We start from the raw sequence: 17,874 nt of genomic DNA on the forward strand, positions 1-17,874 counted from the left end.
CGAATTAATACATGGAAAAAGTAGAAGAGAGGAGATAAAAAAAAACATTTACAAGAACGACATGGCCTTACTGAAGAATTGTCAATGTCACTTCCTGTCAGCCATGGCATGGGCAGGCCAACACTTGATGGTTCTTTCTAAAAAGGTCAAAATAGTGGTGTTTGAACTGTTGCAATCTTGATGAAGATACTCCAACAATGCCGCTACATAGGACAACTGATAATGAAGGAACGGCAATATATTTCCCCAATCAGGATGCCATGAGAATTGAGAAAAAGTCTGCTGCCCTTAACCTTCTGGGTTAGCTGCTGCTGGAGTGTGATGTGCATTTATAATGGATGATTTTGGATCTGGAAACACCCATCAATGAAATAACCCGTGATATTCCCAAATGCAAATCCCTTCAAACTAAAAGGAAACAATTCCTGCAAAGCAGGTGTAGTTTGATATAATCAAATGTGCTCTGTATATGTTGACAGGATGCGTCCCTTAAACTTCAACTCCCATCAACATTTCAACCCATTAAGACCTCAAGTGAATGACTTCAAGTACGTTTGATCCTGTTTGCAAAATAAAAGCAGACTTTAAGGAAAACACCCTACCCTATACAAACACTATTTTCAATAACAAGTAACAAAATTTTGTACGTTAGGATCTGAAGAATGACAATTGATGCTTTAATATTGATTCTTAAATGTGGAATTGGTGAAAATGATATTATTCTCCAAAAACAAGGCACAATGCAAATTTACAAAGGCATCACGTCACCATTTACAAATAACATTTGTTTGAAATTGCAGCATCATTAGAAATCTGAAGGCTGCACTGTAGATCTCTGATACACCTGAACGTGAATACACCTGAATTTTCAAAACAGTTCTTGGAATTTCTTGGTGAAACTTAAAAATAGCTTTTATATGATAAGGACTTACTGAGACACAATGGGAGAGGAATTATTCTTTGGTCGTTCAAGCTGAATTACCATCGCTATTCTATTGGAGAAGTGGTTACAACCTGTGGCCAACACTCTAGTGCACATTTAGCATTAATAACCCCAGATAATTTCCTCTCCTGATCAATTTATGAAATACATAGTTCACCTTTTTTCAACTATGTTGAAATGTTATATAAAAAGTAACAGGAAATTCTGTGTGGAAAAAGTTTAAACTTGATCTATCTGTTCATCTTAATTTACACATACAATTTCTCAAAGACTAATTAACAGAAAAGAAAATTTAAAAACATAGTGTGTTTAGATTACTCACCTCCCTAACCTTTTCCTGTAAAGTACAGCTGAGATAAAGTGGGTCTAATGTCAACTTCAGCAAACAATTCTGATTGGAGAATAAAGTTTATCTCTCCAGGTGCAGATATTTAAGTATGCAATGAACTGAATTTTAAATGTTACTGCATATAAAAGTTAATATTTAATGAAGCTGATACAGTTGCAGGAACAAAAACAATGAAAGAATAACTTAAAAAGATGAATGTGCTAATGGTTTGGAAACCTATGGGTCACAAGGGAACATTTGGCTGAACTTCACGACAAGCTTCAGAAGTATATTTTAGATCTTAGAATCAGAGTCACTTGCACTCTTATTGTCCATGCTTCTTTCTTCTTATTGTTTAAATAACTGAAAATTTGAACAAAATTATGGCTTCCTCGATGTTTGCTCTCTTGTTTTAAAAACCTATAATGTCTGGAATGAGACCAAGAGAGCAAAGTTAAAAATGTCAGAGAGAATGTGTATAAAGTGAGTTTGACAAAGGAAGATACAGACATATACATTTTGAATTTAGTCAAAATTGAAGAAATTGGTTTAATTTTAAAAATTAAACCAATTTCTCCAATTTTGACAAAATTCAAAATCAAATAGTGCAGACAAAGGAAATCGGAAATAAAAGTACAAAATTCTAGAAATACTCAACAGGTCAGGCAGCATCTGAGTAGAGAGAAACAAAGTTAATGTTTCAGGTCAATGACCCTTCATCGGAACTTGACTAAATTCAAAATTGTTAAATTATCTTACAGATGATATTAGGAAATCAAAACCACAATTATGCCATGTTTAAATTAAATCATCAACCACTCCTACACTCACAAGATTTTCTGCAGGCTTTGTTACTGTCCTTTTGCAAGATTAATGGACAACTTATTAGATTGCAAGGTAAGCAAATGTACGATAGCATGATCATTTTTCTTAACTCAATACACTAAAAAAAATTGAAAACAGTTTGTAACTTCAGGGTTTCATTATGTTCAGCAACTACAGAGAGTTCAGGTTTACCCACATCTTTCATCCAAGAATAACTAGCACAAAAAAACATAAAATGCATGCATAACAGCAGGAGAATCTAATATTTAGACTATGGTTAACCTCATACAGAACTTTATTATGCAAATCACATAGGTTTAACTACAGAGGTTTTAGTAATGCAGAATTCTGTGTCATATGCTGGAAAAATTTCTCATTAATGCAAACAAAAATTGCTGCAGTGTATTTGTGAAACACTGTCTGTAAAAGGCAAGGCAAGTCAAGCTGTTCATGAGGCATCAGCTCATTGCACACCAGGGAGTGGGGCTAATTGAAAGTTGGGTAGCAGATCTCTGGCCCTGGAAATGAGGCTAATAGCTTAAAGAACCACATTATAATCATTTGGATAAACTCATATCCATTTTAATCTGCTATAATGTCACAATCATTAATCATCTGTAATATTACCAGTTCAGTATTATGCAGATATTTCATTGCAAATTGAGATTTCTAGACAATTTGGTTTTTAAATTAGTTCTGTGTGGATGTGTTAACTTGTGGGACAACCCCTATTCACTGTTTAATTATTAATAGCACATATGTAACAGGTGTGATCAACATACTGATGCAACTGGAGCTCCTGCATAACACTGCATGCACACCGTTAATTACTAACACTGCATAAACACAAGTTGTGTACTTAACAGGCACATTTTCCCTAATGAACGTTTCTCCCATTCAACAACTGTTGCATTTGTGAAAAAGAATGAGATGTAATGGTGAAAATCATTCAGTGTATGCTCATCCTCAGAAAATATCTGAGGATCAGTAAACTTGCTTGTTTAAGCTTGAATGGAGTGCAACACTAGTCAGAGAAGGCAGCTAGAAGAGCAAAGTGGGCAAACAGACGGGTGCCATTTATAAACCCATTGCTTCAGTACACTCCATTATCACTGAGCCACTCTGATTAGTTTCTCCCCTTTGCCTTTGCTAAGTCATTGGCCAATCATTTTTTCACGCAATTGTGTGAACGACCTTTAACAAAACCTGTTAGTCACAGAAGAATCAATCAGCAGCAGTGTTTATTCCTGACATATCGCATATGGAATTCCAACAGTAATTGAGGCAGGTGAAAGATATTCCACTTAATTCACAGCAAACAAAATTAATTTTATCCCTGATAATCTATTTTGGGGCATAGTGACATCATGATGTACAAAGTCTAACCAACAGCCATCATCTCAGTGTTTCATTGGTCAACAGTCTTAATCACTCATTCCATCTCTCATCTCAACTGAAATCTCACATCTATTATGGTTAAACTTCAGTTTCATTCTTCCCCTCAGCTTGTATCACTTTCCTACAAGGATGTTCTTAAATGCCAAACAGGCTCGAGGATCTGAGCAGTCTGGTCCTCATCCTAATCCCTATGTGTGCATCTTTATTCAGATTCAAAAGCCAGCTGCTGGCGTTTATAAATCAGTTCTCCACCATGCAGTGAGACATACACTTTAACTGGGTCTCCGAGTCTGCTGTTAAACCAGTTTGACCCATCAATGCCAGAAATTAGGTCCCAGAAGCAGATTTAAGTCAATAGCATAAAAGTAGCTCAAGACTTTGAAAACGTTGTTGTCTGGAAATGCTCTTACGCACTCCTGCATAAGAAAAGGTTAATTTCTTGATGGCAATCCTGTCACACCAAGCCTCTAATTCGCTTCTTGATCATAATCTTTCTTGACTACCATCATTTGTCAAACCTGCTGGAACCAGCTCTCATACTGTGGTTCATTCTTCCTGTTCTCTTCATCTTAGGCTATAGAGATTATGACTCAATAAACAGCCTCTTCAACTAATCATTCTAGGAAACTCAAAACCTGAGTTTACCTGCCCTAATCCTTCCTCCCACACAGTTTTAAAGCATTGGTATATAATCTATACTTTGTTTTTTTCATATTTCTTGTTCCAAAGACAAACCAATTGCTGAAACTTAGACTTCCATCCGATCATTTACTTGGCCAGCATTTGTTTATGTCGACAGAGCTTCAAGTTGGATCCAAGGCTTGGTCCCAGGAACCATGGTATTGTTGAGAGTAGTAATGAGTTAGTGGCATGAGAATTTAAAACATGCTTCAATCACTCAAATCCTTCCATTGTCCACCTCTTCCAACCTTATGGACTTCCAAAATCTCTAAGTATAGCCTCTTGCACATTATTGTTAGCGCTAAGTTCTAGCACTGCTCCTGACCCTCTGCTTCACCATTTGGATCCTCTGAAAGGTACCAACCAAGCTTTTGGATCCCTGTCCTACTGATACGTGTGGATTGCGGGCAAATTTTATTTGTTTAAGCTGCTGTGAAGTGCTTGAGAAACTGTAGAGGTGCCATAAAAATTCAATTCCGGATTTTTTTCTCCAAATTCCTTGATTTTTTTTTCCCAGGATGCACTTAAATATTCTTAGAAAAGCTGGAAGTGAAAGTGCCAGTGCAGGTTATGCACAAAGAACACAAGATAAATTGAGAGTATTCTGGCCTGTTAATTAACTTTGTAATGTTCCCTTCGGGGACCGTGGAATGAGGACATATGAATGCCAAGACTGGCTGGTTTCCCTCTGCAATTACATGTAAGATATCAAATGTTAGGAAAACCTTTAAATGTATTGCGCTTTTAAACTCCTTTCCTCTTCTTTCCTAACACATCTCTGTCCCAAACACACACACACACACACACACACACACACATCACACCACACACACATGCACATGTGCACGCACGCGCGCGCACACACACACACACACACACACACACACACTTCCACTATCATAGGTCATTCCAATTCACAATCTGAGCATTTATGACCCTTTCACTACCGATTTTTCAATTTTTCATTCCAGAGTTTGAGGAACTGACAAAAATTATGTAAACTGGAAGAACTGCTGCACAAGTTTGTAATGGAGAACTGATGCCTATTCCGTAACTCTGCCTCTTTTCAGGCATTATGCATTTGAAAGTTGCTTTTCCTGGAATACAGTGCAATTGCAAGATTATCTAGGTCAAACCACACCACAGATTTAATGCTCAATGCGGGGCCTGATACTGGGGAAAGTGAAAACTAAGATAGAGCAATAATTCCTTGGCATTAACATATCAGATGACCTGTCCTGGGCCCTACACATAGATGCAATCACAAGGAAGGCACGCCAGCATCTTTACTTTCCTAGGAGGTCAAGGAAGTTCGGCTAGTCACCGAACACTCTAACGAAGTTCCAGAGATGTACTGTTGAAAGTATCCTGACTGGTTGCACCATGGTCTGGGACGGCAATTTGAATGTGCAGGAACGTAAGAAGCCGCAGAGGGTCGTGGACTCTGCCCAATACACCAAGGGCACATCCCTCCCCACCATTGGTAGTATCTACAGGAGGTGCTGCCTCAAGAAGGAATCATTCATCATCAAAGATCCCCACCATCTGGGCCATGCCATCTTCTTGAAGTTACTATCAGGCAGGTGGTACAGAGCCTGAAATCTTACACCACTAGGTTCAAGAAGTTACTTCCCTTCAACCATATGGTTCTTGAACCAACTGAGAAAACCTTAATCACTACAGTTTAGCAACATTATGACCATGATCACTTTGCACTAAAATAGACTTAGTGTTTTTCTTAGTTCTGATTGTGTCCTTTCTTGTAAAAATTGTGTACAATTTATGTTTAATTTGTGTTTTTCTTGTGAATGCTGCTTATATGATGCTACGTGCCTGTGATGCTGCTGCAAGCAAGCTCTTCATTGCACCTGTGCACACATGTACTTGTGCATATGGTGATAAACTCAACTTTGGCTTTGGGAAGAAATTACCATTGAAAGGAGGATGGGACGCATCACTGCAACTGCGTCCAGTCATGTTGAAAAGGTTGAGGAACAAAAAGAAAACAAGGCGTTAGCATGGGAAGTGCAGGAGATGGACAAAATGGCCACAAGATGGATGAACGAGTTATCAGAGATTGGACAGTAGGGATAAGAACAGAAGTAAAAAAATTGGGGATATGGTGCAGCTAATTAGAAGCACAAACAGTTGATTTACACCAGCTATGCGGCAAGTTGTAGTAAGAAGTGGATACAGAATTGAACCATACAATCATGGATCTTTTATAGCACAGGAGGCAGCATTTGGTCCATCATGACTGTATAAGATCATGAGGGCTATAGCTAGGGTGAGTGCACACATTCTTTTTCCCAGAGAAAGGGTATCAGAAACTAGAGGGCACGGGTTTACAGTGAGAAGGGAAAGATTTAAAAGCAGCCCAAAGAGCAACTTCTTCACTCAGAGAGTGGTGCGTATATGGAAAGAGCTGTCAGAGGAAGTGTACAATAACAAGATTTAAAAGGCATTTGGACAGGTACATAAATAGGAAATGTTTAGAGGGATATGGGTCAAATGCAGGCAAATGGGGCTAGCTTAGATGGACAGCTTGGTCGGCATGGATGAGTTGGGCTCAAGGGCTGTTTCTGTGCTGTATTGTTCTATGACTATAATTTAAAGCACTGCCTCTCTACAAGAGCAACTCACTAGCTTCATCCATAGTCCCTTCTCCATAACCTTGCAAATTTTCCCCCACCGTATATTTATCCAATTCCCTTCTGAAGGCCACATGAAACCTGCCTCCAGCACATCTTCAGGCAGTGCATTCTAGATTTCAACAATGCTGTGCATAAAGGTTTCCCCTCATGTCACTCTTAGTTCCCTTCCCCTTTATTTTGTACCTGTGATCTCTAGTCCTTGATCCCTCCATAAAACAGAGCAGCCTCCTACTGCCCAGTGTGCCCAGCCCTGTTACTTCATGGACTTGTAGCAAATCTTCCCTCAACCTTGTCTCCTCCATAGAAAACAGTCCCAATCTCTCTAAGCCTATCCTCGTAATCTCTCATCCCAGGAAAGTCCCATAAGTTATTTCTGGACCCTCTTGAATGTCTTCATATCTTTTGCATAATCTGGAGACCAAGACCAATACAATATTCATTGGAGCCCAGACCAATGTTTCATAAAGGTTCAGCTCAACTCCCATTAGTTGAGCTGAACCTTTTTCCTCTATGCCTCTGTTAATGAAGCTCAGCACTGTGAATGCCTTATTACTCGAGTATCTCAACCTGCTGATCAATGAAAGCAATGCCTCCTACACCAATCCCTAGACAATGCCATGATTCACCTTCTTCCTGTCCAAGAAACAACTATTCACCACATTCATCTATTGACTAAGCCAACTTTGCACTCATGCTGTCAATGTTCCTGTTATGACACGTGCTTCAATTTCGCTGATAATTCAGTTATGTGGCATCCTATCAAAACCTTTCTGGAAGTTCATGTAGGAGACTTCAGCTACATTAGCCTCATCAACTCTCTCCGTATCTCCACAAAGGTTTCCATCAAATCAGTTAAACACAACATGCCCTCAATAATTCTATGCTCATTTGCCTTAATTAATCCATTTCCCTCAAGTGACTATTAATCATATCCTGGATAAGTGCTTCTAAAAGCTGTCCCACCACAGGAGTTAAATTTACTGCCCTGTAGTTAGTGGACTTATCCATACACCATTTTTTGAACAATAACGTTTTCTACTCTCCAGTGCTCTGCCAGCACCCTTGTAACCCCAGAGCACTGGAAGATTATGGTCAACACCCTCACGATTTCCTGCCATACTACCATCAAAATCCTTGGATGTATCCCATCTGGTTCTGGTCACTTATCTAATTCTTCTAATGACTCCATGCTATCAATTTATGCAGTGCTCCCACTAATTCCTCCTTTACCATTGCATTGGAAATATGAGGATACATGCAAAGCACTCAAAGGCCTCAGTTTCCAGGTGCAAGCACCCATTTCTGTCCTTAATGGGTCCCACTCCTCCGTATGCATTTAAGGTGAGAGGGGTATATTTTTTACTGAGAGAGTGGTGGATGCCTGGAATGCGTTGCCTGATAGGGTGGTGGAGGCAAATTCATTGGGGGCTTTTAAGAGGGGCTTGGATGGGCACATGAATGAGAGGAAAATGGAGGGATATGAGCATTCTGTAGGTAGGAGGGAATAGCTATGTTGGTACAACATTGTGGGCCGAAGGGCCTGTTCTGTGCTGTACTGTTCTATGTTCTATATACAAACCCTTTTATTATTTACAAGTCTTTAGAACATTTTTGGATTCCCATATAAATTGGTAGTTTATCTTTGCTCACACATTCTCTTTGGTCCTTCTAGTCTTCTGTATTCAGCCCGGCTCTCACAGCCTTCTTTACAACTTAACACTTGTCGTATAGAATAAAATAATCAAATGTTTCAGGAGTGCAGTGATTTACATACAGCCTGCAAGGCAACGTGAGAACAACTGACAAAGAACCTGCAGACGAGATTGATCACCTGTCCAGAGAGAAAGGAGCTCCTTCAAGTGACTGGGAGGGCAAGTTGCTTTCAGAATCAGCATTATAGAGAAATATGTACAGGTTTAAATTACAGTTAATTATAGTCATGTAACAGTATTAGAGTACAGAGGGGCAGTGTCCATGCGGAGTATGTGTTAGTAATTTATATGATGTAATTTGTAATTTCTTGCAATATTTTAACGCCCTTTTCTTTATTTATCTTGATTGTACAGTTGGCTTAGTTTTAATAAACTGTTAAGTAGTTCTGTATTTTGATGCTCTGTCTTGACTAGTTTTCCTTATCCAGATGTTCCTTCTTGGCCTTGTAACTTCCAGCTGTACATTAGCTATAAGATAAGTGCCTAGAAGTTCCCCTTTGCCCACAAAGGATAGGTGAGAGAGCCAGCAACCACAGTACTTTTCATTAGTCTCCGAAATCACCAATACCTCACTCTCTCTATTTGCAGCCCCAGACTCACCAGCCAATTAAAATGCCTTTGTGCACTATGAGGAAGTTCCAGACATGTACCTTGCAACTAACCTACAACTTGAAAGTAAGAGCCAAAGATGAACATGCAGCTGAACAATAAAAAGCTAAATCAAAAGCAGAATATGAAGAGTTTTGCACTACACCTGATGTAATTAGATTGCACAAACCAACAGAAAATTGATGCCTTCTTCCAACCCAGGAATGTTTCATTAGTGTAAGGGTTAAAATAAATTTGATGGAGTCCAATACCATTGCTAGGATTTCAGTTAACTAACAACCATCCTATAAAATTTTCACACTACATGCAACTGGAGTGTAAAAAGTCCTCAGCAGAACAATTATCGATTGTGTTAATGCTGAATTATACAACTTGATTTGAGGCAGTGAATTTACAGTAACACACAATCCACACAGCACTTTTTCTTAAAACATCTGATGTACCAGTGGTAATACTGAGCATGCTTAACACAGGTAAACATCTTTCATAAGGATCTGCCATGCACATGAACACTTGGCAGCTTGCAAATCTAGCTCCACCATTTGCTTGGGTGCAACGAGTCATCTGAAACTGGTACCAGGAATTAGCAGCCACCTCCAGCATACCAGAAACATTTAATGGCATACTCACAACAGTAATCCAATCCAGCTGCTTCTCTTCTATGCACTTTTTAAAAAAATGTTGACACCTTTTGAACTACTTTAATATATAAACTTTACAATAAGAGACTTAATTTTAAAATCTTACCAACAACACATATTTTTTTAAACATCTTAATACCGGAAATATTATAAGCATTATGATATTCAGGCTCCTATTTGATTTGTAATAAATGCACTTAATCCCTGAGAGACCACTATATTGAGCTTGTAAATTAAAGAAAAAATATTCCATTATGATGTTTAAAATAACACATAAAAGCAGGCATTTACACAAAAGGTTTTGAATAACCTAAAGTATTTTATAGTTACTACTTTGCAGACACTTTAAATCGGAAATGTGGCAAGCAATTTGCGTACAGCGAGTTTCAGAAAGAGCAAAGTCCGAAAGGCTAGATTATCTGCTTTTTATTTTTATTTAATTGCTGAGAATTTACCACACCTTTTACCCTACGCAGAGGAAATAAGTATACATATTCCTAGCGAGGTCAAATAAAGTTGAGTAAATTCTAAGCAGCCAGACAGTTGTTCGAATATTTTCCAAAACAGATTAAATATCTGAAATAGAAAGCACCATTGGGTAGTGGCCTGACACAGAGATAGGATTGGGGGGGGGGGGGGGGGGGGGGGGGGGGGAAGGGTAGGCGGGGAATTGGATGCTTATGCAGTCACCAGGAAAACATTCAACTAGCACATTGCCATTGAAGAAACCAGTGCAGTTCCACATATCTTAGCAATATTTGTTGCCACCCACCAGTGAAAATCAACTGACTAATGGAAAATCTGATCAATGATTGGATACCAGTGGACACGCAATGAATTTTGACTCCATCAACCCTTGATACAAAAAGACGTTACAAAGTTTGGTATTGGCCACACGTTTAAGTTTTCTGATTATAGATCTTCCAGCTGTCGTTGGCATATTTTCGGTACAGTAGCTCAGGGAGAATTTCAAAGTGCTGGGAAGTTTTTTCTGGTCTCAATGACTCGCTGTGTGGGCGAGGAGGGAGTCAAATGCTTAATGCTGCACAGCAAGTGCAAAACCAGCTGGAGTGCTCAACACCCTCAGCCAACAACCAAAAAAGATCAGAAATAAAAATCCCTCGCCCTTGTCTGGTACATACTCCACATTGTATAGTCTGAGGGAAGAGTCAGAGAATGTGTTATTCTTCACACCCCAAAGCACTTGTACACACACTCGCACTCCTGGGCTGAGACTCATTTTGCAGCACGTCTCAAGAGAAAGTTGCATGTTCAACATTCACTCCAGAGACTTCTTGTGTGAAAATTTAGGCTGGACACCTAGTGCAACACTGAGGGAGTTCCCCACTGCAAGACGGGCTACCCTTCCATCAGACATCAAACCCGAGGTCCTTGCTACGCTCTCTCTCTCTCTCTCTCTCTCTCTCTCTCTCTCTGTTGAATGGCAGCTCCTGTGGCACTACTTTAGGTACAACTCCCCTGGATGTCCTCAATGTCCTGGCCAATATCTGTCCCTCAATCAACATCTCTACAAAAACCGAACATCTAGTTATTATCATACTGCCATTTGCCTCGAGATTGCTGTGTGAAAACTCGCTGCAATGTTTTAAAGTCATGGAGCAATACAGCATGGATACAGGCCCTTCGGCCCAACGAGTCCATGCCGACCACGGTGCCCACCCAGCTAGTCCCAATGTGCTGCGTCCGGCCCATATCCCTCCAAGCCGCACCCTTGCATGTACCTCTCCAAGTGTAGGGGTGGCAGCACTTTCGATGCAAAAATAGCTTTGCTTCAGAAGTTCATCGCGGGCCGTATAAAGGACTTTGGACATTCTGAAAGGGCCACTAAAAGCAGTGTGAAAATACACGTCCCCTACTTTCCCCGCAACAACTTAACCTACTCCAACACTGCCAGTCTCCTGCCCGGGACCTGTACCCGTACCAACTGTGGAATTCCCCAGAAGTTCGTATTTATATCCCACAAAACAATTATGACAAAATACTAAATTGCATCGACTCTTACCCAATGACCCAAAAGTTTCCAGACAGTGCAGCAAGCTTTTTGAAACTCAGAACACGCTGGCAGTCAGCACCGCGACACTGCGAGCATGCTATAATCTCACAACCCTGCTCGAAGTGGTCGAACCTGGCGCTACACCTCTGACTACCAGGCGGGTGATCCCAGCAGATACACAGCGACTGGTCATTCCGAATCACTGCGTGCTGATACGCCGCCTTATCTCTGCATTCGTTCACCGCTGTCAGCGCCGGTACCCTTCACATTCCAACAACATCACCGGGAGATGAAGGAAAGGGACTTCTCCACCCACCTCCCCAGGGAAGGTCGGAACCAAGCGACACTTCAAACTTTTGCAAACCCGAACAGATTTGTATTCTCGAGCGAGGAGACGGAAAAGAAAACACGGAAAGGAAACCTCCTTCGATGTCACATATGAAAAAGCAACAGTTACAACACGACTCACTGCAAAGTTAAATAAATAACTGCAAACTATTAAAAGACTGTAGCTGGTCATTTGTTGCAGCCAAAGTATTTTTTAAAAAGTTGGCTACAAGGTACTTATAAAGGCTGGTTACAGAGTATCCATAAAGGCTGGCTACAAAATATCTATTAAGGCTGACCACAAAGTATCCATAAAGGCTGGCTACAAGGTGTCTATGAAGGCTGGCTACAAGGTATAAAGGCTGGCTACAAAGTGTCTATGAAGGCTGCAAAGTATAAAGGCTGGCTACAAAGTGTCTATTAAGGCTGGCTACAAAGTATAAAGCCTGGCTACAAAGTGTCTATGAAGGCTGTCTGCAAAGTATAAAGGCTGGCTACAAAGTGTCTATTAAGGCTGGCTACAAAGTATAAAGCCTGGCTACAAAGTGTCTATGAAGGCTGTCTGCAAAGTATAAAGGCTGGCTACAAAGTGTCTATTAAGGCTGGCTACAAAGTATAAAGCCTGGCTACAAAGTGTCTATAAAGGCTGCAAAGTATAAAGGCTGGCTACAAAGTGTCTATTAAGGCTGGCTACAAAGTATAAAGGCTGGCTACAAAGTGTCTATGAAGGCTGTCTGCACAGTATAAAGGCTGGCCACAAGGTACTTACAACGACTGGCTACAAAGTTACGTGATTGCAAATAAGTTTGGGGGGTATTTAAAAAAAAGCCCCGGGAAGTCTGCCCTGCCCCGTGGAGCCGTACCTGGGCCAGTTCATCGGCCGCCAGCATCCCCGCCGCAGGACTCTTCATGCCCCCGAACATCGCCGTCTGCTCCTCCGAGTTCAGGCTCACCGGTTTGAGCTGCGTGAAGACGAGCTCGTCGGCGCCGCGACTGCCGCCGCCCAGGCTGCCCGTCAGCACGCCGCTGGTCATCAGGCTCCGCACAGCGGAGGAGGCTTTCATTGAGCAACTGGACACCTCTGTCTGTGCGACGGATCAGCATCTGCCGCAGCCGCACTCTCAGTGGTCCTGGCGAAAGCCGAGCGTCCAAAACATTCCCGCACTCCCTCTCAGTTTGCTGCCCGTCCTCCCTCCGCTGGGTGCCAGGCTGGTGTGACTGGCAGCTGGCCTCTCCAATCGGGGACATCCTCTTTCCGACTGATGGGCCAACTGACCAATCAACGGCGGACGGGGGAAGACTGAGGGGTGGGTTCTGATAATCCACTGGGCATCAAGTTTCATTATTGACAAGATGACACCAGATTGCATTCAACCTGAGTACTTGTGTACCTGTTGCAGAAATTGCCCGCCTCCGCAGCGCTTAGAAAAGTTCTTGTGATAAGATAAGATATCTTTATTAGTCACACGTACATCGAAACACACAGTGAAATGCATCCTTTTTGTGTAGAGTGTTCTGGGGGCAGCCCGCAAGTGTCACCATGCTTCCGGTGCCAACATAGCATGCCCACAACTTCCTAACCCGTACGTCTTTGGAATGTGGGAGGAAACCAGAGCACCCGGAGGAAACCCACGCAGACACGGGGAGAACGTACAAACTCCTTACAGACAGTGGCCGGAATTGAGTCTGGTGCTGTAATAGAGCTTTGCTAACCGCTACACTACTGTGCCTGCCCTACATTACCATGATAGAATTGTCATTTTGCATTGCAAAAGACTTGTATTTCCTTAGAACCTTTCTCTTCCCTCAATGAAGTAAAACAAAACACAAACTACTGGAGGAACTCAGCCAGTTAGGCAGCATACCTGGAGGGAAATGGAAAGTCGACTGTCCATCTCCATCCACAAATGCTGCCCAACTTGCTGAGTTCCTCCAGCGGTTTTTTTTTGGCTCCAGATTCCAGCATCTGTAGTCTCTTGTGTCTCCATCTCAATGAAGTGTATTTTTCCATGTACATAGTACATAGTACATAGAACAGTACAGCACAGGAACAGGCTCTTTAGCCCGCCATATCTGTGCTGATCATGATGCCATAATCCTATCAAAGACTCCACTAACACCGGACATTCTATCTTCTCCCTTCTCCAGTTGGGCAGAAGATACAAAGGCCTGAAAGCATGTACCACCAGGCTCAAGGACAGCTTCTATCCCACTGTTATAAGGCTATTGAATGGTTCCCCAGTACGATAAGATGGACGTCACAATCTACCTCATTATGACCTTGCACCTTATTGTCTACCTGCACTGCATTTTCTCTGTAACTGTAACACTTTATTCTGCATTGTTATTGTTTTATATTGTACTACCTCAATGCACTGTGTAATGAATTGATCTGTACGAATGGTACACAAGGCAAGTTTTTCACTGTACCTCTGGACATGTGACAATAATAAAGCAATTCCAATCCTTGTACCACCTTGTGCCCACCCCACCTCCCCTCTTTTGTCCACCTATCACTGCTCTGCTTTTCCCTCCTATATATCGGGCTTCCCCTTTTCCTATCTTCAGTCCTGAAGAAGGGTCCTGACCCAAAACGTTGACTGCCAGCTTTTCTCCACGGATGCTGCCCGGCCTGCTGAGTTCCTCCAGCATCTTAGTGTTTCTCATCTAGATTCCAGCATCTGCAGTCCTTTGTTTCTCCAATTCTAATTCCATCTGCCTGCACACAGTCTGTATCCCTCCATCCCCTGCCTGTCCATGTGTCTGTCTAAATGCCTCTTAAATATTGCCATGGTTTTTGTTTCCACCACCTCCCCTGGCAGCACGTTCTACCACTCACGGTGTAAAAATATAAACTTGCCTCTCAACTCTCCTTTAAACACTTCCCTTCTCACCTTAAAGCTATGCCCTCAAGTATTTAACATTGCCGCTCAGGGAAAAAATATTGTTAGATATGAAACATCATGTCTGTTGCACTTTCACCTCTCCCCTTTCACTGAAAGACCGTTAATATGAAACATTAACTTTCTGTTCCTTTCCACAGATGCTGCCAAACTTGCTGAGTATTTCTAGAATTGCAATCTTTTGCCTCAGCACATCGCTAGTAATTTTATACAAATTTGGAGATTTTTTTGTTAGGAAAACAACTCAGAGTTAGATGAGTTATGATTCTGTGTAGAAAGACAAGCAGCTCACCTTACAGAACATAGATATGAGAGATATCGTACATTATTTACGTTGAAGTATTGCACTGAGTTGATCATGCTATTTACTAATAACATCTTACTTCTTAGATCATTAAAGAGCATAGTACATCTTGCAAAGATAACTGTGCTTTTTTTTCAAATTGGAAAAGATACACAATGTTATAATATTTATTGTGATATAGAAAGCCATCACAAAGTCCAACAACAATTAGCAGGGAATAATCAACTGGGATGATTCTTAGTTGGTATTATTATCAGTCACTTGCCTACTGGGCTGGTGAATGCAATGACAATCCACAGAAACAACTGTTAGGAGATAGAAGAGGAATAGAAGAGATAGAACTATGGAACCTACATGTTTGACAACTGATTTTTTTAATCCATAAAAATCAATGGAATTGCTTCAAAATAAAACAGATTTATATTTATAATCTAATTATATTTAGATCTTTTTAAAAATAAATTATTTCACAAGCATTGAATTACTTTGAATTTCAGTGATTCATGAGAACAAATGCAGCAGTTATTTGAGAATCACAAGATCCCCCCCAAAAAAATTAAATTATCAGCTAGGTTGCTTTTGATGCAATCATTAACATTCCCGTAAATTGTCAGAACAAAAGTTTTCATTTAACTTTCCATCTGAAGAGTGGTTCAACTTCTCGGGCAAAACAGAGTAATCCCAACGTGATGTTGGACTGCATCATCCAATGATACTGTACAACATCACATGCCATTGCTTTGAAAAAAGCAGTGCAGTCATCTGGTGAAATACACAACTTTTTTTAGCTCAGGGATGTGTATGCTGACAATTCCTAATATAAAAGAAGAATATTACACCTACAAAAAAAGTAGAATTATCACAAACCTACAGGGAGGAAAGGATCCAAATATGGAACATTAAATTTCCCCTCAAAGCTTCAATAGTTATTTTCCCCTTATTTTGCACAAAATTTAATATGTTTTATTCTCAGTCATTGTTTAAATACAGAACATTTCAAAATTATCTTTCCTGTAAATGCAGAAGGAGAAGTAAGAATAGGAAAATGTTTCTAAACTAGTTTCCGCACTTGTATAGATATCAGATGTAAACATGATACAAAAAATTCTGTACTTGAGTATTTATCCTCAGTGAAATCTGAATGCCGTAGAGTTACAGTAAGCTTTTTAGAAGTGTGCCACATTAGGACTACAGAGCAGTAAGCATTTGAGATAATGGGTCATTTTGTGTATTTGTCCTTTAGTACAACAGATCCATTATAACACATTGCAGCTCTTTCATACAGATAACAGCAATTATTACACTGTAGGTAATTCATGGATTAATTGTGCTAAGATAAAATGCATAGTTCTAATGGCTTCTAATGTCTCAACCTTTTAACTGGTTTCTCTATATTAAATTATATAGGTAAAAATCGATTGAGGAGAATTAACTTCATACTTGTTACAGGCATTCAAGATTATATCTACAGACATGTGCCTGCCATAACCCAAGGGCATGTATGCAATAGGTGACGCAAGCATACCAATTTGAGGATAAGCAGAATGCAACTCTAAGTATTCATGACCAAACTAAACTAACATGTTGTAAAGTGCAGTAAGTAATTTCTTTTAAGAAAATTGGATTTGTAACTCTTGACTCATAAGCGATCAAAACTATACTCCAAAAGTGCAAACAAGTCGCTTATATTTAAGATTTGCTATAACTTTGTCTCTGCATTTGCATAATGATGCATTCACAAAGTAAATATTATTCTTCCAGTGCGAAGCAGAATACGCACTAGCTAATTTACTGGAATAATAATTAGGCAAATAATCCAGAAACAGGAGTTCAAATCCCAACATGGCATTTGGGGAATTTAAATTCAGATGATTAAAAAAAACTGGAATAGAAGTTGATATTGATTTTGGTGGTTACGAAACTATTGGATTAATGCAAAACCAATCTGGTTCACTACAGTCCTTTATGGAAGGAGGTCTCTTGCCGGACTGCACGCCATCCCAGTGGTTCTAACTGCCCTTGAAGTCATAAAGGAGCCATTAAAATCAATTAAGTTAGATAGTAAATGGTGGCTTCACCACCAACAACCATATCCTGCAGAAGTATCAAAAGAAATGACAACTGAAGGCAAAGGGCTATTTCTCTAAACCCTGCAGAAGTATCAAAAGAAATGACAACTGAAGGCAAAGGGCTATTTCTCTAAACCCAGTCTTTATTTCATCTATGCCAGGGAGGTAAAGTCTGGATGGAGGAGTTCTGCTTACAGAAGTTATATGCAGTGGATAAATCACCTAAAAATATTTTTCCTACATGGTGAACGTCATTTAGGGTCAGGAGTTTGTCATAAACATTTTCGTATCTGGTACCAACATCAGAGTGTTCTTAATTTCAGTTTTCCATGCTTTATAATATTAACTTATAAATGATTAACCAAACAAGCCTGCAGAATTCTGGTCATGTGCTTAAACTGCAGGATAATTCTAAATCATAAATTGTGCAGTAAAGTAGTTTATAGATCAGTTGTTTAAGTCACTA

At 40.3% G+C, this 17,874-nt stretch overlaps 1 protein-coding gene across 2 annotated transcripts in view; it reads right to left on the minus strand.

The window, feature by feature from the left end:
• The window catches only part of LOC127576251 (Krueppel-like factor 5), a 52,046-nt gene extending 38,713 nt beyond the window's left edge, over positions 1-13,333 (minus strand). The window contains exon 1 of one of the 2 annotated variants that reach the window (XM_052026715.1): positions 12,996-13,333. In XM_052026715.1, coding sequence (XP_051882675.1) covers positions 12,996-13,196 — 201 coding nt within the window. In that variant the 5' untranslated portion in view covers positions 13,197-13,333. Of the gene's footprint in view, positions 1-11,814; positions 11,985-12,995 lie in introns of those variants that run through there. The other variant, XM_052026716.1, reaches the window with a different exon arrangement.
• Between the last annotated feature and the right edge of the window lie 4,541 nt (positions 13,334-17,874).

The sequence above is a fragment of the Pristis pectinata genome, chromosome 11 (genome assembly GCF_009764475.1).
Source record: "Pristis pectinata isolate sPriPec2 chromosome 11, sPriPec2.1.pri, whole genome shotgun sequence".
Taxonomy (NCBI): Eukaryota; Metazoa; Chordata; class Chondrichthyes; order Rhinopristiformes; family Pristidae; genus Pristis; species Pristis pectinata.